At 37.4% G+C, this 25,912-nt stretch overlaps 1 protein-coding gene and 1 long non-coding RNA gene across 23 annotated transcripts; one reads left to right on the top strand and one right to left on the bottom strand.

Annotated features, from left to right (window-relative positions):
- LOC141656419 (putative disease resistance protein At4g27220) lies at window positions 1–24,259 on the bottom strand. 8 transcript variants are annotated; one of them, XM_074463300.1, is made up of 6 exons: window positions 24,110–24,259; window positions 23,829–23,907; window positions 12,259–12,560; window positions 12,098–12,159; window positions 317–3,321; window positions 1–199 (listed from the first exon to the last, which is right to left on the bottom strand). In XM_074463300.1, exons 4-5 carry the CDS (start codon window positions 12,124–12,126, stop codon window positions 360–362), a joined length of 2,991 nt encoding a protein of 996 aa, XP_074319401.1. In that variant the 5' UTR covers window positions 12,127–12,159; window positions 12,259–12,560; window positions 23,829–23,907; window positions 24,110–24,259; the 3' UTR covers window positions 1–199; window positions 317–359. The 8 variants fall into 8 exon arrangements, 7 of the variants coding, with proteins under 7 accessions (XP_074319401.1, XP_074319399.1, XP_074319403.1 ...); XM_074463298.1 differs by having other exon boundaries at window positions 12,259–12,552; XM_074463302.1 differs by having other exon boundaries at window positions 12,259–12,400.
- LOC141656421 (uncharacterized) lies at window positions 6,605–11,712 on the top strand. 15 transcript variants are annotated; one of them, XR_012548489.1, is made up of 11 exons: window positions 6,605–6,857; window positions 7,221–7,459; window positions 7,568–7,681; window positions 7,763–7,852; window positions 8,174–8,294; window positions 8,719–8,776; window positions 9,130–9,210; window positions 9,390–9,465; window positions 10,477–10,560; window positions 10,789–11,136; window positions 11,227–11,712. It is a non-coding gene; the product is annotated as an uncharacterized LOC141656421 (long non-coding RNA). The 15 variants fall into 15 exon arrangements; XR_012548501.1 differs by having other exon boundaries at window positions 6,615–6,857; window positions 8,174–8,278; window positions 9,395–9,465; window positions 11,021–11,136; XR_012548497.1 differs by having other exon boundaries at window positions 6,615–6,857; window positions 11,021–11,136.
- Window positions 24,260–25,912: the final 1,653 nt, after the last annotated feature.

Here is a 25,912-nt window from a genome sequence, read left to right as displayed (position 1 = left end):
GGAATATTTCGAGCTCCCCGGAGATATCTGTGGTCGAGGAATCAGCTCCTTCAACAACTAGTGAGACAGTCCTTGAGTCGACACAGTCCAGGAAGAAATGGGACGGTCCTGAATGATCGATCATACTTACTGTGGTTACTGTGATATCGTCCCATGCTTTACTTTTCCAAACAAAAATAAATGTACTTTGTATTTATCCCTGTAATTACGACAGCAGGGACATTTATTTACGACAAGAAAAGAAAAGGAAAAGAAAAAAATTTTCCGCAGTCGGTTTTTAATGCAAGTTATAACTAGCAGTCTAAAAAAAACATACCGTATATATACATATACAGAAACACCCGCAACAACGGATGCATTTAGCTGGTAGACAGTGACAGCCATGAGACACGCTGTCGAGCTTGCAGTATATAATCAGATAGACGGATTACATCATCTGGAAAATCCTGGTGCAACGGCTCCCACCACTCAGGGCTTTCAGATTCTGTGGGTAAGGAAGCCAAAGTCGTCTGTGAAGGATCGCAAATTAGCTGGTCTGACAACAGTGGCATCATCTTTAGCTTAGGGCATTCAAATACCCGTAAATACAAAGAGTCGGGGGAGGGAAATATGAGCAGACCCCTATACACGCTGCTCAAATTTGGTAGACTACTTAGATAAAAATGTCGTAGCTCAGGGAGAGTGAGAATGGGTTTGGTTGCAGCAGTGCAGGATGTAAATATCCCTTCCAGCTTTGCACAATCGCTTATACGGAGATGTTGTAGAGAAGTGCAGAGGTGTAGCTGTATGGAGTAAATGTTTCTAAATTTCGGCAACCCTTCCAACTCTAGGGACAATAATTCAGGAAGGGCGACACCGGGATTGAGATTATTCTGTGCAGATAAAAAATCCCAGTTTGATTCAAATATCTCCTCCAGCTCCTCACAATGTTCCACACGAATGCGATTCAGATGAGGAAGGCAAATCTGTTGTTGTGACGACATGGACGGTAACACTGCCTTAAGTTTAGGACACTTTGATATCTTCAACTCTCTGAGATGCGAAAAGGATGAAAACGATCCGTTTTCTGCTATGCTTCTCAAATCAGGCAAATCAATGAGGTTTAAAACCTCAAGATTATCAAGGTAAGAGGAAACTGAAGAGATGCAGCGAGGCGCTGATGATACGTACTTTAACCCTACACAATCCTTTATCATTAACCAACTCAGACTTTTGGCATCTCTTAGAGATGGGAGAGCTTCTCCCAGGCTTCTTTGCCCTTCCATTGTGCATGCATGAACATATAATGCTTGGATATTGCAAGGTAACACAGGCGTGATCTCAGTTCGTCCAAACTTCACGCCACTTATAATAACTCTTTTCTCATTCATATACAAGAATTCATAAGCATCATCACGAAACAAAGCCTCGTGCCTAATATCATAAAGCCATATACTGTAAGAGTATAACCGGCAAGATTGTATGAAGCTATTGAACCGAGACAAATTTGATAGTCTCCAACGGCAGTAGGGTAACTTCTGCAAACATTTTAATCCCTCCATTCCTTCAGGTGCTAGGCAACAGGTCTCTGGAAGATCCAACGTCGTTAGTTTTGTCAGCTTCGCCACTGAAGGCACGTAACTTAATAATTCACATCCTTCAAGCAAGAGTGCCCTTAAATTTACTAAATCAGAAACAGTGTCTGGTAGCCTCTTAACCCTTGTAAATGATAAATCAAGCACTTCGAGGGCTTTCATATGTACAAAGAATGAATCTGGGATTTCCTGAAGAGGATTCTCGGAAAGTATCAGCACTCGTAGATTTGAGGTCTCAGGTGACATGCCCAAAGGAATCTCTTTTATATTGTTATGGCTCAGTGACACTTTCACTAAATCCCTGGTCCAAAGTTCGTCTCCAGGCACTGTCTCCAGCTCTAATCTGGCTTTTGCCATGAAGTGAGGATGATGCTGAGTGACGATCATAGCCATGTCTCGTACCAGATCATGCATTGTCACACCTTTCTCTTCATCATCCCAAAGTGCTGGTTCCAACAAGCTCGATTTTTCAAGATTGTTCACGATAGTATGTCCTTTGTTCTCTTTATTTTCCCAGCTCTCTATATCATCCAAGAGTCCCTCCATAATCCAAAGGTCTATCAGTTTCGCTCGAGTGATAACCCAATCTTCTGGAAATAATACACAGCTCAAAAAGCACTGTTTCAACCTCTCATCTCTCAAGCTATCGTAGCTATATTGTAAAACACGAAAAACCTCATCATCCATATCGTTATCTTGCCTCCTGGCGGGCTTTCGCAGTTCATATAGAGCATTTTTCCACTGCTGAACATCAGTAACTTCTCGCATACAGCACCCCATCGTGTTCAATGCAAGCGGCAACCCCCCGCACTCTTCAACAATCTCTTTAGCAGTTGAATATAAATCTTCTGCTAGTTCTCCCGATTTTTCAACAAATAAAAACCAAGCATCGTCTTCTGGAAGGGGTCTAACTTTGATAACCTTCTGGCATCCCATTTTTCGGCAAACTTCTTCTGATCGGGTTGTGATGACAACCTTGCAACCACATGAATTAAGAGGAATGCCTACTTGATCAGTCAGAAAATGGTTCCACATATCATCAATTATTAGCACTGATTTTTTTAACTGCGACAATCTGCGAAATATCTCAGACCTTCTCCTCTCAACATCATCTTCCTTCGAAAGATCAAGACCCAAACACTTTCCGATAGCAGTTTGCAAGATTTGGAGGTTGCATTCTCGAGATGCCGTAACCCAATAAACTTGTCCTTCTATATCAGAATCACACAGGAGGCTATTATGAATTTTCTTAAGCAATGTTGTTTTACCAACACCACCCATGCCAAACACACCGATGGCAAACACATCGTCCTGCTTTAACCACTTCGTAATCATCTCAATGTTCTCTGCACTTCTTGAGCCCACTAAAGTGTTCACCACCATTTCCAATCTTGTCGCGGAATGGCTGTCAAGTACTACTCCACTAGGGAATTTTCCCTGTTGAATTAGCCCTTCAACCTCTTTAATTTCTTTGGCAAGTTGGTGCTTGAGCGCACTGCTGGGACCTTGGTTCTTAAACTCAGAGTCTATGTCTTGACGCTTTTTTTTCTTTTCTTCCACCACTGTACACCACAATTCAACCTCACTTTTACGCTTCTTTCCCGGTTGAATCTCTGCGTGCTCCACCGCCTTCAAGACATCGCTTTGCTGAGCACTAAGATAATCCATTTTACTCCTAAAAGCCCTCATGTCCTCGTTTAAGTCAGAGGTAGACAGCATTTTCTTTACTCTATTCAACATATTGCACCTAACAATTAAAAAAAAAAAGTGAAGTGTTAATATTCCATGTTTCTTGGCTTTGAAATGCAAATTGAGAAATCAACATAAGCCAAAAATAATGTTTGAGAAATCATCCTTACTCTTAACAATTTAATATTTATCAGCATAAGCCAAAAATAAGCTTGTGCATAATTGTTGTACACCAACTTTTCATTTTCAATTTAATATTTCCATGTTTCTTGGCTTTGAAATGCAAATTGACTCACTAGATATCGCTATCCCCCGCTTGAAAATGAAAATCTGGCAATTTTTAGTTAGAATTTTTCGATTTTTTCGAGTTAATCTTATGACATTACTTGTTTGACCTCATCTGAATACCTGCTAACTGCAAATCCTAACTTTGCCCCTATAATAAAAGTGCACAAACTAGAGGTATACACACGCTTGTTTATTTCTTCTTTATAAAACAATATCATACCATATTTAGATAAAAAAAAATTACAAAGTATATATACGAGTACATGATCAACAATGAGATACGGGGTACAATACTTACAATTCAGCAACTGCGCTAAAGTGAAATGAAAGATCTATGTCGAATTGTCAAGAACTTCAAAGGAGCACACAAATTCTTGCTATGTGCTAATTGGTAAACTCACGATAACTAACTATGAGCGGTTAGTTATCTTATACTCCCTCCGTCCCAGTCAATAGTTTTCACTTTTTTTTTTTGGTGTTTCAGTCAATAGTCTTTGCGTATAAAGCATCCCCTATAGACTAAAAGAATAACACATCTGTGTTATTCCCGCTCAAGTTTCCCGCTCATCTTTCCCCCATACAAAATATTACCTTCTAATATATTTCCCTATAGTCAAAATATTTTAGTCAACCCATATATGGAATATTTCTAATACAATATTGCCGTCAATTACTATGCTCCCATATATGGAATATTTTTTATAGTACGTTTTATATATAAAAGTACATTTACATTAAATTAAATTCATATTCGATTTATTAAAATAATATTAATACACTAAATATCTAGAATTAACCTTTATAAAATTACCGTGCTATAGCACGGATTGCTATACTAGTTGGTAAACATTTCACTGAGGCGAAAAGGGGTAACAGCTTTTCCAGTTTGTTTCATAAGTGCATTTAGGCGGGAAAGTTAGTTGTTCTTAGCTACAATTCATGATTCATTCTGCAATTTTATAATCACAAATTACTTCTTGTAATCTTTCTCAAATTCTGTAATATTTCAACAACAATAATCAATAAATTGCAAATTCGATCTCTTTTCAATCTTTAGGAATCTTGTTGCGATTGAAAAGGTAAACATCGGAAAATAATCCGCTACAACTTTATGAAATCCGTAATTGAAAAACTAAACCCTAATTAAAGAGTATTTAACAATTAATCAAGTAAATCTACCAAAATTGATGAATACTTACAATTGAATCACAAACTCCGCTAAAGCGAAACGAAAGATCAATGTCAAATTCTCAAGAACTTCAAAGGAGCACACAGATCCTATGAAATCAGGTAGAAATTAGACCAATTTATCAATTTACCAAAAAAGGTAATCATAAGATAAAACGGTAGTTTAAGACGGTTTTAAGTTGAGACTTCTCAAAATTCCATTATCAGTACGTCTTAACTGAAAACCGTCTCAAACATGAATTTGTGAAGATGAAAATGGTATACCTTACTACGAAAGATTAAACAACACGGAAGAATAGATACGAAAATGTCAATCTTATTATAATGTGGAAATTTTGTGTGGAAATTAATAGAGTATTGTAGCCTCAATCTTATCATAACATAATGTGGAAAATTTGTGTGGTGATCAAATTTTTGATGACTTTTCTTCCTAACATTGTTTTCAAAGTTGACTGTATAGTTGACCGACTTGACTCAAGGAGGAGGTATAAAATAGAGCTGGCAAATCGGGTTAACGGGTCGGGCCAATTCGGTCAGGTAATTTCGGGTTTACGGATCTGTTTTGGGTTTGTGTGTCGGGTTGTTTGTGTGTCACATGTAAAGTATATCATCAATTAACATTGTCGCACAAAATTGATAATGTCTCGACTGTTTTGAAAACTATCTTGCCATGGCTCGGTGCAATTAAAACGACCTTATATTATACTCGATAATCACCAAGTTTATCAATTCTACGAAAATAAAGAGAAGTGTCATTGACATTAAAAGATACGGAGTATATAAATAGCTATATATTGAGTATAAATCATATTAGCATATTTGAAATGTGTGTTGTTTTGGTCCTCGTTTGAATGTCAGTCCAAAATAACGGGGCTTTAATCCAGCGGGTTATCTAACTTTGCTTTGCACTATGAAAAGATCGCCACATTCATTCTTCTATAAAACTGTTTTACACAAAAGTTATTATTGTAATACCGCCAATTCACTATGTTTCAAAAAAAAAAAAACTAACTTCCACGAAGTGCATCACAGTGCTTTATTAATGATTTTAAAATAATTTATCACAATTTGTTTTACGAGAAACTTACCCATAACATTTACACATATACTCCGTATTATTTAAGAGCTAGCATCTATAAAAAATACTACATTTTCAAACCGTTTAGCTGGCCTTCTACAACGATCATTGTTCAAGGAATTTGTCACTTACTATTTTTTTGTTGCCCATCGATTTTTCTCCAAGCTTTTTTTTCTCCCGTTCTAGAAAAGAAGCAAAAGCGAATCCGATTGTTATACTCCGTCTCTCTTTGCATCTTTGATGTTGACATACTCTTAAGGGGTCGTTTGTTTCCGGATAATGGAATAGAGTAGAATGGAGTATGTTAACATAGAGATATGGTGTTCCAAATTCATTCTTACTTAAAATTATTTGGTTTAATCTAAACTTGTAAAGGGAAGGAATAAAGTTTGAAACTTTGGGTAAATGTGGATCTTCTCCATTTCCTCTCTAATACACCAATTTTTAATATATTTTCTATGTTCATTTACTAAAACATTACTTTTATAAGACGATTACAATCATTAGAGCTTTATAAGATTTAACTTGGACCGTTTATAAGAAATGAAGGTTCATTTGTTTTAAGAAAATGGAGAGAATCCGTACCGATAAGATTATAAGGAGTTAGAGTAAAGTTAAATATCATGGGGTATTTAACTCCATTATATGACCAAACATTAGAATGAATCAAATTCATTTCATTTCATTCTGTTCCAAAAGAGTCAATTAAACAACTCCTAAATCTTTACTTCTTTAAAAGGGGGAACTTGGCTGTACTGTAGCAATGAATAGTGCACAGCCAAGTCTCCCCCTACCGTTGGATTTGCACATTAGATCTCCGCCTTCCATTTCTTCTATATTTCCATCGACAAATTAGGTTATCAATCCCTTATTTCGCATCTCCCTCTAAAAAAGCCTTCAATCCTCCATAGCTCCATCAACCCCTTACCCCTTCAATTTCACACGACAATGACGGCGTGATGAAGATGACGATGACGGTGCTGATGATGAGTCGATGACGTCGGAACAACCCCTGATGATACCGACGGCAGCGCTTTAAGGTTACACCGTTGTATGCTTTTCGCTGTTCATTATTATCAACTTTGTTTTCTGGGTTTTTTTTGTTTAGAACTTCAATTTGATCGTCGTTTTTTGGTTTTCTTTGCTCATATATTTGGTTGGTGTCCTGTTGTCAATGTGAGTATTGATTAGATTGATTTTATTTAATATATTTTGTTCTTAGCTGGAATTAGATTGCCTAAAATTTAATTGGTTAGAGTTTCACTGTAGTACAACTCTGTTTGCATGTTTCTTTATGAGGTTATACGCTTATTGTTTATTTTAGATTGATTTTATTTAATAGGTAAAGATTTGGTTGATTTTTCCACTGCTTATAACTGACTTTCTTGGTGGTGTTGTTGCAGTTGTTTGTATGGGCTACAGAAATCAGCCTTGAGTTCAGGTTATAGATATGTACAACAATTTCTAATTGTTTATGTTGCTTGTTAAAGGTATCCTGCTCTTTCATCCTTCCATTGGTAATAAGTTCATTCGCTGTTTTGATTTGCATTTTAATTTAAGTGTTATGTTTTTGGTGAGAGAGATGTGGCTGTTTTTTTTGGGAGGATTGAAGGTATCACCGAAAGGACATTGATTTTGAATGGTGTGTTAGAGTTTGTTGATTCTGGTTATGCTTTGATTCTTGTTGCAGCACAGTTATTGTCTTGAACTGTTGTTCAATGGTCTTCCTAATTTGTTATTGTGTCTACAGGTATTCATGGTGTCCCAAGGTTTAAGCCCTGCTCACCTGTGATGGGTTCGCACCCTTAGCTGTCTGTGTTGGGCCGTCACTGAATGTAATCCTTTAGTTGGTTCGACTTTTATTGTATGTGATCCTTTTGTTTGCTCTCCTATTAACATTGCCTCAACTTCCTCGGTGTACGTTTACATCTGGTTACTATTGCAGTACCAGCGCGGTTCCGGATTACCCGTTTTGTATTTGTCACTCGGCTAGGATTACCGACCTGCCAATCGTGCTGCCTGTTGCAAAACCCAGGTACTGCTTCTTTTCATTTCTTACGCTTCTCTTTCGGTATTATTGTCTACTACGTGTCTCTAAGCTTCCTCGGATTCCTTTTACAACTAATTTCTTACTCTGATATGTGAGTTGCCTATTGTACTCTGATTTGATGCTTGATTAGTTACCCGATGTTTGTTAATTAACTCTTACATTTCCGCTTATACACTCCATTATTCCTTTGGTGGACTTTGTATAATGATTCTTGTAGTTGTGAACTTGTGGTATTGCATACTAGCTCTCTCTTACCTTTAATTCCTTCCGATTTCTCCTTACCTCTCTACTTTTGGTGGATTATAGATGGGTGCCCGGTTGATTCTTAGCCATTCATGGGAACCTTTGTAAGACTGAGCAGACGGGCGATGGAAACTACGCGACGACGGTGACAGTGGTGGATGTGGATAGGTAATGGCTAAAAGTGGTAAGCAACAACTGAAAATTTTGTTTTTTTAGTGAGTTTTATTGAAGTTGGTCTTCGCTTATATTGAAGGTGGTGGTTGTTTTCTGCAGATTTAGCGTGCTTGATTCCCTTGTTTTCTTTATTTACTTCATTTCTGGCAAACTTGTCAATAAATATATTCCAGTAATAAAGCAATTTCACTCGCCAAATTACAATATATCATTTGTACCCTGATCGGTTAAAAGTTCTGGTAGGTGTGTAAGACAATGATTCATTCTCTTTAGAAGTTCCAATGGATCGGTTTGTTGTGGGAACTCTTTGTTCATCTGTATTTATTGCGCTGATTCAGAAATGAACAAGCTTGTTCATCTGTTCACTCTTTGTTCATATGTTCATTTGTCTATTTATTGCGCTGATTTCTGAAATGGTTATTTTGTGGGGCTAGAGTTGTGGCCTTGTGGGTACGAGCTTGGAGCTGGAGATGTGTTTAGATCTCCTAAAAGGTTAGCGATTTAGCGGCCATGTATCGTTTTTGTTAATGTGGATTTTGTGATTTCTAAAGATCTCTTTGTTTTGTTGTTAACTGTGGTTATAATAAGTGTTATGGTTATTGTTGCTGATATTTGACGATTCTCGTTTCGGAAATGACATTTTTTATGCTGGCTTTCCTTAAAGTTCTCTCATTTGTAAGCTTGTTACTTAATTACGCCCTTTAGCCTCCCTGTCGATTTTTGTGTTGGTATAGTCAATCATAAATTGGCAAGTTCAGTTATCAATTAATCATATATGTTGGTAGAGATGTGTGTTTTAACTATTTTATTTGATTTACCGCGTTTTAATTTTGTTGCTTTATCAGGTTTGTACTACTCTTCGGTGGATATGCTGTCTCATGGAAGAGTGCCCTCTAATTTTCAAGATGTGTGGTCTTTGACTACAGGTATTGGCCTATTACAGGAGCATTATTTTTCTTGCTCTTATTAGTGTTATTATCGGATGTTTTTTATTTGTCATAGTTATATAAATGTTATTTGGTTATGTCTTGTTGGTTTTGATATAAGTCGTGATTAGTTTGCTGATTTTGCTCCCTTCTATGTTTAATGATAATATTTTTATTAGCTTAGGGTGCAGTGATTGTTGATGGTCGCTACTCACTTGTGAGCAAATTCGTATCCTGCTTTTCTCTCATAATATGGTATGTGCTCTTTCACTTTCTCATATGTACTCCATTCTCAGTTGAGTCCCCCGCCAATTCTTGTGTTGACCGATTTAATCATCAATTTGTCATTTTCTGGTTGTTTGGCTGGACTGTCCAGACTTGACGGTCGATGTGTAAGTATTTTGGATGAGTGAGTAACTAGGTGAGTATAATTAAGATGCTTTAAATTAATAGACCTATACTAACTTCGCTGAAATATTTACTCCATTCTCAGGCATGTTTGGGTACAATTTCTGTCTATTACTTTGTTGGAGGGAAAAAGGGAAAATTGTTAGCTCCATGTTTCTCTTGCCCTCTTTCATAAACAACTAAGGGAAGTAACACCCTTTCTCCTCCCTTATCTCTCTTTTCCTCCAAACCTCTCCATCCAAACAAGGCTTTCGTGTATGTAACGGATGAATATGTATTTTAGCCGCTGTACGTGTTTTAAATCTGTCTTCGCTCGTTTAAATTTTCATATAGTTTTTTTTTATAGTTATGAAAATGTTCTCTTAATATTTGTAGGAAAAATGATGTTGGGTCATATGAGTAGGTTTGATAAAGTTCCCAAGGTTCTCGTTCCAAACTTAAAATGCCATTCCCATATAACCAAATGCAGTCTCCAAGCCCCCTCTTATTACCTGTAAAGGTTGCTTATGTTCCTGTGTTTGGATCTATGTTATGTCAATACTTCACTTGCTGTTTCGATTATTTGTCATCTAACAATTCATTTAAAGTGAAAAGTATGAAACTTTCTTGTTGAAGTAGTTGTGTCTATTTTATATGCAACAAGGGTAGTATAAGACGGTCTCACATGTAAGGCCAATCAAAATCCTTGTATAATCTTCTTGTTGTCGAGTTGTGGTTAATGTGGCTTGCACTTGGATTGGTGAAAAATGTAGCATTGTGCATTTCACTGGTAAGTCGGATTTATGTTGTATACACAGGTTTGAACAGAGTGAATTTGTGGTTCTAAAGCACTGTAATTAAATTCTAATTCTACTGCAGATTTTGCTGTTGTTCTGAACTCAGTTGCTGGCCTCCAGCTTTGGCCGCACCAACGACATCGTACTCCATACCCGGGAAAAACAGGTACTACCGAAAATGTATTACCCAAGTTCAGTACTAAATTATCTTATGGTGAGTTTGGTTAAGTGAGAAACTTCGGTGAGGCGTTATAAATGTATCGACCAGCTACTCTAACTTTATCCATTTTGACTTTTTTGCAATCATGTTTCCAAAGAAAGCTTGTTCCAATACCAAAACAGATATATAGTTATAAATTAATGATTACTTGTGGTAAACAAAATAATGTTTCAGTTCGTTACATGAGCAACAAGTTGAGCTTCTGAACCTTATTAGTTGATAATGTACCTTACTGGTTACAGGATTTCAGGTAGTAGACTCTTAATTTCATGCTAAATTGAACGAAGGATGAACTATAGAGTAATTATATATAGATGCCATATAACTATAAGCAGGAAGATACATTATACTTGTCAATTTTTTTTTTTTAATGATGATTTTCAGAGTGGTGAGGATGACTGTATAGATGATGATGATGATGATGACGACGATGATGTTGAAGAGAGTGACAATGATGATGACGGCGCCGATGTGGGGGAATAAAAGAGAGAGATATGAATTTCTTGGAATCTCATATTGCAAGTAATGTTTCTTACCATTCCTCTTCTTTTCCGACATACTAATTGAAAACTTGTGCTAAATGTCGCTATTTAATGTTTTTTTTTTCACAAGGTTGTATGTGTCCCCTTTCTCCATCGCTGCCATCGCAATAGGTGTCGCACAGAGTTGTTAACGTGTTTGATGATGAGAGGAATATTGAGGTGGTTAATTTTGAGCTGCCCACCATTTTCGAAGTCCCTCTAAAAGACCCCGGTATTTCTGGGCACGAGCTTGTGGGTTGTACACGGGGCAAGTACATAATGGGAGCAAGGTCGATGCGTAGCCTGATGGGTTGTCTTGTCTGTGGTGGTGTGGGAATTTACCACTTAATGATGGTAATATAATTAGGCAATTTATCTAAACAGCTGTGTTACTTTCATGTGTAATAGCAATATAGGTAAATAGGCTCTTGCCTTTGTTGTTAGTTATGCTCATTTCGGGTTTTATAATTTGCATTGTGTTGTGTATTATTTATGATGTTATTAACTCTAATTTGTACGTAATGTGTTATACATAGTGTTTTTCCATCGTGTAATACACAAATCGTATTAAAAGTCACTCGCAATATCAAACTTCACTACGATACATGCTAACGAGATTTTTTATATGATTAATCAAATTGGGGCACCGCGCCCGGGAGGGCGCGGAGCAACAACTAGTCTTACAAAAATTGAGAGTCCTCCATTAAGAATTAAAGGAACAACATTTATCCATGCGCCTCAACGAATGACTCCCTAAGAGCTCAGGGGGTCAGATGCACACCTAAAGATTCATACTCCCTAATTTTTTTTCCCCTCTAAAAATGAGTATAATTGCACAAAAGTTATATTTAAAATACAAATCTGTTTTAAAAAAACAGTGTGTCAAATGTCATTTTCAGTTGGAAACTGCATTGTAATCTAGAATCAAATTAAACAAAGTAAAAAAAAGAACTATTTGGTACCGCTTTTGTAGAGGATGTGCGAGCTCCATGCACCAACTCTATAATGTTTTCCCTTAAAGTTTCTGCAACATACATCAACATGAAAAATCAGCTGTCATGAACTTCAAGAAGGGAAGAGCTCTTATGACATGTGTTGCAAGTCGAAACATGAAAGTCATTACCTTCCTCAGTTCTATTATTCCCATCATTGAGACTAAGAGGAGTTCGTGGAATTTCTTTTTCAGTAGCAGAAAAAGGTGTCTGAGTGACAGTAGTTTCAGACTCGGATATGTATAAGGTAGGGGAGACATGACATACATCCTCCTGCAATGATGCACCACCCTCAGTATTTGCATTTACATGCACCTCTACATCATCCTTTTCCCGACTGTTCAAGTCACATTGCATATTTCCATCCTTTTTATTCTGACTATCTGAATGAGAAACCACTCCGTCCTGATCCTGATCTGTTGGGGCTGGTGTCCTTTACAGTTAGTGCAAGGACTTATAAATCTCTAAAAGGATCAAAGGGCATACTTTTGGTATTATTATCAGTTGATCCACGTTTATCAATAACGGTTGACTTGCTAGATAAGTTTGACGTTATTGTCATACGAATAAGCGGTGATCAATCCTGGTCCCTAAAAGTCACACCTATAGGATACGTTTGAGAGATGTGACGGTATGAAAAATACTGATCATATAGATGCCAAATTTGACTAACCAGTTAGTCTGAGTTATTTGACTAATAATTAGTCAAAATGTGATGTTGAGATATTTTATTTAATACGGATTAAATAATAATGACTAAGGCGAATTAAGCAGTTAATTCGTAAATTGAATATAAACGTTTTATATTTAATTAAATGTATATTGAATATAATTATACGATATTGTCTTTGTCGGACATGTATTAATAATTCAACTAACCCGTCTTATTAGTTGATGCCTTAATTACCGATAACCGATGACAGTTTATAATGAAACCGCGTCATATACACTTAGCGAATTACATGTCGGACTACGAGTTAAGATGAAGAGGAAATGAAAGCCCATTCCTCTCCCTTGGACTCGGTTTGGCCGAATCAACAAGAACAAAAGAGAGGCTTTCTCTCTTTTGTAAAAACCTAAGCATTTCATTTGTAGAAAAACTAGGGTTTTGGAGATCATTTCTCTCTGAAACCTAGATCTCTCATCTAAGCAAAAACTCACAAATAATCCTCTCAATATTGCAAGGCAATTAGAGGATTCATTCTAGCACAAGGGCATTTCTCGGACAATCTTGGGTGCATCATTTAGGAGGAGATCTACTTTGATCTCTCATTGCCATTTTGCACTAGGACCGAAGGTTAATCCTTAAACTTTATCGTTTCATCATTGTATTTCGTTTATGACAATAATTTGCATATAAAATTTGCGTTATAATCCTATAATTAAAGGGTCTTATACGGATATTACCCCACAAGTGGTATCAGAGCGAGGCCACGTAAATTTTTCTATGTGATTTTCATCAAACGAAATGGATCGATTAATTTTTGATGCAAAAATTCCACACGGCTGATTTTTTTTTGTTTGCACGATTTTTTTTTTCTTGGAAACCGTGTTCTCTTTTTACACGGCTGGTTTTCTTGAAATTCGTGCCCTTTTGTCTTTGTTATCGTTTTGATCTTTGCATATTATTTTGTAATCGATATTCATTGTAATGTGTTAAAGATCTATCAATTGCTATTTCATTTCTATACGGATTAGGTGATATCGCAATTGGTTTTTTTTATCAAATCGATTTCATGAAAAAAAATTAAAACGTGTGGCTGTTTTGGGTCTCAGCAATTTTTTTTTTGTCACGGCCTGTTTTGCATAGGGAACCGTGTCCTGTTTACACGGTTGCATCTGTGACGTTTTTCTGATTTGTGTTCTTTTTGTTCTTTGCGAATTGTTGTTTTAAACGATAATTACAACAATATGTGAAGATCATGTCAATTGTAATTTTGTTTTAATCCGGATTATGTTCATTTTACAATTGGTTTTAACAAATCGTTTTGGTTTGATGAGGCTCTCGTTTTAAGCCGATTGTTTTTTTTTTTTTTGGCCTTTTGAGGCTCTCGGCATTTCTGCTTTATAAAAAAAAAAAAAAAAAAAAAAAATTTCTTTCTGGTACTGTTCACGTACAGCAGTGAAGGAGAAAAAAAAAAAATTTTGTTTGTTTTTTTTTTTTCGGCCAATTTTGCATAAAACGGATTTATGCTCTCGCTTGATAGTGAAACGGTTCGCCCACGTAAAATAAAGTTACTTTAAAACGATTTATAGTAACGGATTATCTCGGATTAAAATTAACTTGACTAAAGCGGTTTTGTCATATAATTTTAATTGTCTTTGGTGGTTTGGATAAATTTAACATAATTACGGAATTATGTCACGAATAAATTTAATTTAGTTGATGCATTTTATTTATCGTTCTTGTTTAATTTGAATGCTTTTAATTACGTATTTATTTATTTTTGCAAACCGTTGTAACTTAGTGTGGCCTTAGTAGAACGTGTTACCGTAATGATGGAACACGGTCTTGGTTGTATTTTGAGATCTCGTATCTCCATTTTATTTCTTTTAATTACAGTTTTTATTTAGAATGTAAATAAGTTTATATTTGTAAATTTTAATTGTAATTTTTGAGAAGACCAAAGATGGAGACCGGATGCTCACTCCCGCTACATGGATCAAGATGGAACATCAAGACAAGCTTCTCGGGTCCAACGGTGGATTCCAAAGTTGTTTTATGTTCTTTTTATTAGGATAGGCCACACTAGGAAATTTTTATTTACGTATTGCATTCTTTTTATTTATTTTCGTAACGATAATATGCATCATATTCCGCCTAAAAACCAAACCACCTAATTATTGCATGAAAACTGACACATATAGAGGTCACGAGTTAGTTTTCTTTGACATTCTTATGTCACATGATTTTAAGCCATCACCCAAATTAATTCATTCACGCAGACGCTAGTTATTCGTTCACTTAATATGAATTATAATTTAGTTGATGGGATCTTCCTCGTATAAACGAAAATTGAGAATAGTCTTTATAGGTCAAACTCCAATGAGTCCCTTCTTCGTCGGTAGGCATAATATGACCCCTTCTACGTCGGGTAAGTTGGAACTGATTGACCTATTTTATCTCAACACTATGGTCACTCGTACGATCCTGTGACTATGGTGGACTATAGATAGGATTTACGGAAATCTATCGACCAAGAGTTCTTACGGAAGAATTAGCTAAACAGTTGGCTTATCAATTTACAGAAATTGAGTCTTGGGATCACTTGTATTATTCTTGAGGGAGATCAATTATGCAAGTGCGAGAGTCTACACGTTAAAATGAATTTTAAAATAGACTTAAATCACCTCGATGAGTTGCTTATTTCGTACTTGTTTTTCTTTCTTTTTCAGTGTAGATCACGAATTTTTAAACTCTGCTAATAACAAATGGTGGTTCTCTCGACAACCCAATGCCAAGTGCCACATTGGACCGTGAGTCCCGGCCGGATCTTCATGAATCGGATGAATCGATCTACTCGATCAAGAATGATGGATCAAACTTCGCGGGACCGGGAGGCGTGATTACGGAATCTTCGCCGCTGGCGACGGAAGCTCAAATATTTATTAGAGCCCCTCCCGGCAAACCCGGTCCCACGGTTAGCTAATGAAATCGCCAAGTTTAACGATTTCTGTATGGAAGCGGGTGCGATTAAAAACGTACTCATTTTTGCAATGGAACCCAATTTGCCGAAACGCTTCATAGCCCATGGTGCAAACAAGATTTTCACCACGCTCACTAAGGAATTCTCGAAAGCACCGAGAATCGTGACCTATGAGCATACCACTCGCTTCTTTGATGCGAGACTCGAAAAAACCAACCAGGTTAGCCCACATATTCTCGGCATGATTGAGAATGTCGAGAAACTGGAGACCTTTGATTGTAAAATCAGCGAGAACATTGTGATTGACCGAATGCTTCATTCACTCCACGATGGTTTTGCGCTCTTTAGAGCGAATTACTATATGAATGATTTGAAGAAAACTCCCCATGAATCGCACTCCTTCTCGTAAATGCAGGCCGAGAAGGACATGAAGTTCAGTGGGAGCATGAAACAGGATGTTCTCGTTGTGACAAACAAGGGGAAAGGTAAGGGCAAAGCTCGAGGCAAACCTAGCGAGGGTAAACCGAAGTTCAAGAAGTCGGGTCCAGGTAAGAGTGGGCCTGGTGAGTCGAGCACCTCATCGGGCGCGACAAAGAGCAAGAATGAAAACATGGAATGCCATCATTGCCACAAGACTGGGCATTGGAGGCGTACATGTCCTGTTTATCATGAGGACTTAAAGGCAGGTCGTGTTAAACCTGTTGGTATGTCTTCATCTTCTTCTAATTTTATTCATATGATTGAGATTAACCACGCAAGTTACGGAACTTGGGTACTTGATCTTGGTTGTGGTTCTCATCTCGTGTAATCATGTGCGGGGGCTCAAACATCGAACTCCTCGTAAAGGGTGAGGTGGACTGCGTGTCGGGAATGGAGCACGAGTGGGCGCCGTCTCGAGGGGAACATACGTGATCCGACTTCCTAGCGGATTTGAGTTATTTTTATATAATCTGTTATTATGTACCAGTCTTTCCAAAAACATTATTTCGGTTTACGCACTTGACAAACTTGGATTTTCATTTGTAATAGAGAATAATACTTGCATTTTCTCATTACACGATATGATTTATGGCAAGGCGGTCTCCATGAACGGAATTTATGTTTTAGATCGGACCACCGAAATATTACACGTAATGAATAAAAGGTTAAAGGTTGGTGACAAAGATCAAACGTATCTATGGCACTGCCGTATGGGACACATTAATGAGAAACGCGTAAAACGGCTCATCAAGAATGGAGCTATCTCGGCCTTTGATTTTCAATCATTTGGTACGTGTGAATCATGTCTCATCGGTAAGATGACTCGTATTTCCTTCAAAGGTGTTGGAATGCGCGGCTGGCGACCTATTAGGACTCATACACACGGATGTATGTGGACCTATGTCAATCACCGCACGAGAAGGCTATAGGTATTTTATCACTTTCACGGACGATTTAAGTAGATATGGCTATGTCTACTTAATGAAGCATAAAAGTGAATCCTTTGAGAAATTCAAAGAATACCGAGAATAGGGTCTGAACCTATTGGGTAGAAAGATTAAAACACTACGTTCGGATCGTGGTGGCGAGTATCTTTCTCACGAGTTTGATCAACACCTTAAAGACGTGGGATTGCCTTACGCTTAACTCCACCGGAACACCTCAATTGAATGGTGTGTCCGAACGGAGAAATCGAACTTTACTTGATATGGTTCGATCCATGATGAGTCACACCGTGTTGCGACTCATTATGGGGTTATGCTCTTCAATCACCGCTCTAATACTTAACCGAAGTCCGTCTAAAGCCGTTGACAAGACTCCATATGAACTATGGAAGGGAACGGTCCCCAACTTGTCCTTTATACGGGTTTGGGGTTGTGAGGCTTATGTCAGTGGAGACACGAGGATAAGCTCGGCCCGCGATCGGTCAAGACATACTTTATAGGTTATCCTAAAGGAACACTTGGTCATTACTTCTATTCGCCAACCGAACAACGTGTTTTTGTTGCGGCAAGTGCGACATTCTTAGAGAAGGAATTTCTCGAGAATGCAAAGAGTGATAGAACCTTCGAGCTGTCGGAGGTTCCCGAACCAAATACCGAGCAACCATTGGAGGAACCAATTCCTTCAATCCCGGCTGCGGTGAATATTCCCGAGGAACCTAGGAGGTCGGGAAGAGTCTCTATTCCTCCTCATTTATACATTGGTATGGTCGAGTAACATGACATAGATGACATTCTACTCTTAACGAGTAGTGAACCCGCAACCTATAAAGGTGCCATGACTAGTTTCGACTCAAAGCTATGGCTTGAGGCCATGCAATCCGAGATGGACTCCATGTATGAGAACAACGTGTGGGATCTTGTTGACTTACCCGCTAAGGTTCGTCCCCTTCAATGCAAATGGCTTTACAAGATAAAGCATTATGTGGAAGGTCAACAAGATATCTACAAAGCACGACTAGTTGCTAAAGGTTTCACCCAAGTGCCAGGTTTGCACTACGATGAGATTTTTGCACCCGTAGTCATGCTGTGTTCCATTCGGATTATCTTAGCGATTGCCGCTTTTCATGACTATGAAATTTGGCAAATGGATGTGAAAACCGCCTTCTTAAACGGCTTTTTGGAGGAAGAGTTGTACATGGTACAACCCGAAGGTTTCATCGATCCGAACATCCTAAGAAAGTGTGCAAGCTTAAGCGTTCCATTTATGGACTTAAGCAAGCATCAAGGAGTTGGAATCATCGCTTCGACCAAGTGATAAAAGAAAATGGATTCACTCGATCGGTCGAGGAACCATGTCTATATATCAAGTCGAGTGGGAGCAACATTGTCTTCCTAATATTGTATGTTGACGACATACTCCTGATTGGGAATGACATACCTCTCTTAACTTCGGTGAAAGTATGGTTGAAAAACCATTTCCAGATGAAAGATCTGGGTGAGGCACAAAGAATTCCGGGCATCCGTATCTATCGAGATAGATCACGACGGATGTTTTCTCTCGATTAGAGTCTTACATGACAAAATCCTAGAGAGATTCATCATGACTAACTCCAAAAAGGGGTTTCTTCCTATGGCTCCGGGGGTGCATTTGAGCAAGTCTCGAGCACCGGAGACACCTAAGAAAAAGAGCGCATGACACGGATTCCTTATGCCTCGGCTATAGGATCAATCATGTATGCCATGATATGCACACGTCCCGACGCGTGCATATGCATTGAGTATGACAAGTCGATTCCAACGGCATCCGGTGAATCACATTGGGTCGGGTCGTCAAGAACATTCTTAAGTACCTACGGAGGACTAAAGATTGGGCATTGACCTATGGAGGCCCTCAAAAGCTATGCGCAACCTAGGTTCTGTGAGATGCTAGCTTCCAAACGGATCGAGATGACTCGAAATCTCGATCTGGATTCGTTTTTACTCTTAATGGCGCTTTGCGATCACCGGAAGAGTTCCAAACAAACTTCTTACAAAGATTCTACGACGAGTCCGAGTACTATGCCGCGTCTGAAGCTACAAAGGAAGCGATATGGATGCGTCAATTCTTACATGGGCTATCTGTAGTGCCTAGTTCGAATGACCCGATCACCATCTATTGCGACAATAGTGGTGCCATCTTCCAAGCTAAGGAGCCAAAGTCTAGCAACAAGTCTAGACATGTACAACGGAAAGCTCATCTAATCCGAGATTACGTGGAGCAAAAGGAAGTAGTGATAGAAAAGATTGCTACAGATGACAACATAGCAGATCCTCTCACTAAACCATTACGACAAGATAAGCATGAAGGGCACGTTAATTCCTGTGTTCCTAAGTTGTAGTACTCTTTTATGGATTAGATTCATTCCTTTTTGTACTCTATACGACATCATCGTTTTGATATTTATATATTTTGTTTTTCATGTGGAATTGTACGACAATTTTTGAACACCACAAAGTGAACTGAACGAACATTATATTTTTCGGTCCTTAATTGCCCACATGAGTGATAACTCGCAATTATTTTGTGACGTTGGTTGATGGTGGGTTCAACGAGCCATAAGTCAACCGGTTGACCGACCAATCACGAGAGGCGATTTATACGGATATTTCGTAGGACACAATTGTGACATCAACGTGGAGTCCTAAATGTTTTATAACATTCGGTGCCGTGCGTGGATAGGACTTCCATGGTGATCCTAAGAGTCGATTCTTTTGACTATCGATTGTCTCTTGAGACTAAGGCAGATTTTGGGTGACTTTGGTTTCTTTCTCACGGTCATCCGTAACAGGGGGCCAAGTAGATTTTTTCTGGGTCATTTCATGCTGTGCTTAGATCGGACGGAGTCGAGTTGAAGGAAATATTCGGTCTTTATCGTTTTCGATATTTCTCGGGGCCACTCGAGGAGTCAGAATCGAAATGCATGACCATGCTCGGATACGGATTCGTTTTATCGGTTAAGTTACTCTCTACAGTCGGAAACCACTCTTGATCCAGATCGATTGTAAAATACGACCTTTGCGGATCCGGATCCGCAAATTGTTTTACATTGAGTGGGAGAAATTTTAAATGAATATGAGAATCGGTTATCGCACATACACTTGTACGAACAAGTGGGAGTTTGTTGGAGCTGTGTCCTCCGGTTAGTGCGGATAACGTCATTGCACATACACTTGTACGGACAAGTGGGAGCTTGTTAAGGGCTGGTGTCCTTTACGATTAGTGCGAGGACTTATAAATCTCTAAAAGGATCAAAGGACATACTTTTGGTATTATTATCAGTTGATCCACGTTTATCAATAACGGTTGGCTTGCTAGATAAGTTTGACGTTATTGTCATACAGATGGCGGTGATCAACTGGTCCCTAAAAGTCACACCTATAGGATACGTTTGAGAGATGTGACGGTATGAAAATACAGTCATATAGATGCCAAATTTGACTAACCAGTTAGTCTGAGTTATTTGACTAATAATTAGTCAAAATCAGTTTTCATCTCTTCTTGCTCATTCTCATCTTTACCCTCTGTATCCCTCAAATCAGATTACACCTCTACATCAATCCTATCTTCACTACCAGAGTTCAATCCGTCATCCTCATCAAGCTCTCTTCACCGAGAACAACGGAAACAACATTGTCACTAACTCACTATGCATACTGCTACTTGTTAGCCAGAATTTTTTTTTATCCACACGACAAATAGACAAGCAAAAACCATTGTAAACCCCGTCACCAAACCTAGGTTTGTACTTTCGTCAATAAAATAAGAAATATAACTTGAGTTAGAGAAAAACACGCCTTTGAAAAGCAAAGCAAACAGTCAGCAGCAATAAATGCTTTTCACGGATAAAAACGCAGCAAAAATTGAAACTTTGGCTGACATCTGAAAATTGAACTTAAGTGTAAAATTACAATTACGAATGTAGGAGAAGCTAAGAAAAAAATCACCGCTTCTATGGACTGTGGATGAAAGACTGAAAGAATAAACAAATAGGATAACAACAGCAAATTAAATTAGCTATTAGCACAAAGTATTACAAAGTCAAAAACTTCCATTAACCTCCCAAGTCACAGTAGTTAGTAGAACGTAGTCGTAGCTATACAACGCCATAAAGAAAAGTGACGCAGGAAAAAAAAAAAAAAGTCACAACATGAAAGAAATAGCAATGGAGTTTTAGTTGTGGCAATTCGTCAAACACCTTGTGAGCAGATTCGGAAAACAAATAGCTTGACTGTAAATATGGACATGGTCAAAGGGTAGAAGCACACTAAAAATATGCCAAACCCCCTATTCTCTTTTTATATAAGATACTACTACGTATAAGATGTACTCATTTTACAGTAAATGTTACTATTTTCTGATAAAATATTATCATCATTTTCAGGGTAAAAAGTGACAACTTTAGTTATAACATTTTAACATTAAATAATTACATTCTACGAAAAAAATGATGATATTTAGTCCGTCTTATTTCAGACTGTCTAAAATAAGACTTATTGTAAATGTATAATCATCAATTACAAATTTGAAATTACAATGCTATGCAATTGTTGTAAGTCTCCGTTAAGACAGTATTGTCCGTCTTAAATTTAAGACAGATCAAATATATTACTTGTATAGTTGTGTGTATATAAACAAGTACGGAGTATATAGATTTTTCCTATAGATCTTCGTTTTTGACGTGGTATGACACGTCTTAAACTTAAGACGCATAGTGTCGTCTTAAAGGAGTATTTGTGATTATTAGCACAAGTAGTGGGTATTTGTCCCGTTTTAAGCTTAAGACAAATAATATCGTCTTAAGTGAGACTTACGGACACCTAGATATTAAAACACAATAATTAAATAATACAATCGTGTAGAAACTTTGACTTATATTGGTCTCAATCTCGATAAACAAATGATTGAGACGGAGTTATATGGCCGTAAAGCCAACTTGGACCCATGTACATGAGATAGCTGAGTTTGAGCCTGAAAGATAGGCCTGTGAATCGGCTTAATCTGACAGACTAGTACAACTTGGCTGATTTTTAAGTAATAATCCAGATGAAGCCCAACATGTCCAGCCCATGAATCCATGATCATCCAATATTCCAGTCCCTACCTCGTACTCCGTATTAGCACATTAGGCTCGGTTTGACCGTGCATTTCAGCTAGTTAATTTAACTGAGTAACCTATTTTAACTAAACATTTTTCGTGTTTACATCATATTATAATTTTTTTATTCATCACATTCATGGTCAGTATTTTAACTAAAAACTTTTTATCGTGTAAATATTAGTTTAGACGGTTTCAATTCAAGAAACATGGTTTTAGACCTCTAAAAAGATACATTAAAGAAACAATGTCGGGTGGAGATAATTTAACACTTTTTAGGGGTATTATAGCTTAAATAGACCAATCCACGGGAAATGTGAGAACTATGCCTGTAGTGCCCTTTTCTGTATATTGCAGATTTTGCATGGGGCCCATGAAACAGCTTTTTAGGGGTATTATAGCTTAAATTGTCCGTGGCTTAGTTCATTCACTCCGTGAATTCATCAGCAGCCTTATGATAAGATTAAGGCCACAAATTTCGTAATCATTTGAATGCTGCTCGACATTTTCGTATCTATTCTTCTGTGTTGTTCAATCTTCGTAGTAAGGTATACCATTTTCATCTTCACAATTTCATGTTTGAGACGGTTTTCAGTTAAGACTACTAACAACCGTCTTAAATAATGTTGGAATGAAAATGGAATTATGAGAAGTCTTAACTTAAAACCGTCTTAATCTACTGTTTTATCTAATGATTTCCTTTTTTTTTACTGATTATTGATCTAATTACTGCTTCTTCTATCTCATTCCATAGGATCTGTGTGCTCCTTTGAAGTTTTTGAGAATTTGACATAGATCTTTCGTTTCGCTTTAGCAGAGTTTGTGATTCAATTGTAAGTTGATTAAGGCTAAAGTTTAGCTTATTAACTTTATTGTTGGGTATAATATATAATGAAAATTTAATTAAACTATTAGAAAAAATTAACGAAAACTAAAAAAAAGTAATATAGAACGATTATCGGTTAACCGGTAACCGAACCGCTAATAACCGCTTAAAGTGGTTAACCGAACCGTTTCTAACCGTTTCTAACGGTGCGGTTTAGGTTCGGAGTTTTGCCGAACCGAACCGTGTGCGAACCGAATTAAATTAGAGGTTCGGTGAACCGAACCGCGAATGAACACCCCTAATACTAGTAGGTTAACATTTCACTGAGGCGAAAAGGGGTAACAGCTTTTCCAGTTTGTTTCATAAGTGCATTTAGGCGGGAAAGTTAGTTGTTCTAAGCTACAATTCATGATTCATTCTGCAATTTTATAATCACAAATTACTTCTTGTAATCTTTCTCAAATTCTGTAATATTTCAACAACAATAATCAATAAATTGCAAATTCGATCTCTTTTCAATCTTTAGGAATCTTGTTGCGATTGAAAAGGTAAACATCGGAAAATAATCCGCTACAACTTTATGAAATCCGTAATTGAAAAACTAAACCCTAATTAAAGAGTATTTAACAATTAAATTAAGTTAATCTATCAAAATTGATGAATACTTACAATTGAATCACAAACTCCGCTAAAGCGAAACGAAAGATCAATGTCAAATTCTCAAGAACTTCAAAGGAGCACACAGATCCTATGGAATCAGGTAGAAAAAGCAGTAATTAGATCAATTTACCAAAATAGGTAATCATAAGATAAAACAGTATTTTAAGACGGTTTTAAGTTAAAACTTCTCACAATTCCATTTTCATTTTAACATTATTTAAAACGGTTGTGAGTACGTCTTAGCTGAAAACCGTCTCAAACATGAATTTGTCAAGATGAAAATGCTATACCTTACTACGAAGATTGAGGAAGGCAGAAGAAGAGATACGAAAATGTCGACCAGCATTCAAATTAATAGAGTATAGTAGCCTTAATCTTATCTGAATGTGGAATATTTGTGTGGTGATCATTTTTTTATGACTTTTCTTCCTAACATTGTTTTCAAAGTTGACTGTATAGTTGACCGACTTTACTCAAGGAGGAGGTATAAAATAGAGCTGGCAAATCGGGTTAAGGGGTCGGGCCAATTCGGTCAGGTAATTTCGGGTTTACGGATCTGTTTTGGGTTTGTTGGTCGGGTTGTTTGGGGTCAAGCGGATCGGATCATTTTTGGGTCAATGATTAAGAAAAAAAAAAAGACATTTCAAGTCTTTTTGGGCCAACTAAAGTTATGTTTTGTCGGGTCATTTTCGGGTTGGGTAGTTTCGGGTCGGGCCATTTCGAGTCGGGTTAATACGGGTCTATAAAAGCTCGGGTCGGGTCGGGTTAATTCGGGTTTTGGGTGTCATTCGGGTACGGCAATTCGGGTTAATTTCGGGTTTCAGGTCAGTCTTTTCGGGTCGGATCAATCGGATCGGGTTGATTTTGTCAGGTCTAGTATAAATGTATGGCAAATTCTTATTTTAGACGGGCTATAAGACGGACCAAATGTATCCATTTTACGGTAAAATGTTACTATTTTCTGATAAAATATTTATCATCATTTTAAGGGTAAAAAGTGACAGCTTTAGTTATAACATTTTGATATTAAATGGTACATTCTACTAAAAAAAATGATGACATTTAGTCCGTCTTATTTCAGACTGTATGACTTTCAGTTACAAATTTGAAATTACAATGTTATGCAATTATTAACTTGTAAGTCTCAGTTAAGTCGGCATTATCTGTCTTAAGCTTTAAGACAGATCAAATATATTACTTGTATAGTTGTGTGTATATAAAAAAATACGGTGTATTTTGCTTTTTTCCTATGCATCTTGTTTTTGTCATGGTATGATACGTCTTAAACTTAAGAGACATATAGTGTCGTCTTAAATGAAAATTTGTGATTATTAACAGAAATAGTACGTATTTATCCCGTCTTAAACAAGTGAGACTTATGAACACCTAGATATTAAAACACAATAATTAATTAAATAATACAATCGTGTAGAAATTTAAATTGTATATTATCATGGAGTTTTCCACCGGGCTCAATTTGTCAATTACTTGTCTTGTCGGAAATCCCTTACATCTTCACTGGCATCAGATAAGTTAAAGCGTCAGCAATCAGTCGACGAAACAAAGAAACCTAAGCCTGTTCTTAGGAGTTCCACCATTGATCGGCTAGCAGTTGCAAAGACAACTCAGAATTCATGGACTCCTCAACCTAAGAGAGAATCGTCCAAGCCAAAGGGTACTAACATGAAAAATGGACCACAAAAGACGAGAAATGTTCGTCATATGAAATTAAGCACAAACAAGATTAGCTCTGTAGATAAAAAACCCGGGAATGGAGATCCAACGGTTGATGATTCCAAAGACGTTAAGGAGTTGCACGTTACATCTCCAACAGTGAGTACAGATGTAGGTATGGTTGTACTAAGTCTCCAGACGATTCCTTCAGATAAAACGGTAGACAAATCTCTCGCGTTTCCTGAAGACATGAAATTTTCCGATGAGAATGAAAAGATAAGTCCTGAGTTGAGTGTCCAGCCAGTGCCAGAGTCCCCTACAAAACATCTGAGTTCAGCTTTGATTGTTGAGAGTGACGGTATTGCTAATGGGAATATTCCGAGCTCCCTGGAGATATATGTGGTCGAGGAATCAGCTCC

The sequence above is a fragment of the Silene latifolia genome, chromosome 5, assembly GCF_048544455.1.
Source record: "Silene latifolia isolate original U9 population chromosome 5, ASM4854445v1, whole genome shotgun sequence".
NCBI lineage: Eukaryota > Viridiplantae > Streptophyta > Magnoliopsida > Caryophyllales > Caryophyllaceae > Silene > Silene latifolia.
This window is presented reverse-complemented; position numbering and strand designations above follow the sequence as displayed.

Coding starts and splice junctions, on each gene's coding strand:
- LOC141656419 (XM_074463300.1), bottom strand. CDS start 12,126: ATGGAGCTCGCACATCCTCTACAAAAGCG. Junction 3,322..12,097: donor GCACATCCTCTACAAAAGCG/GTACCAAATAGT, acceptor TTTAATTGTTAG/GTGCAATATGTTGAATAGAG.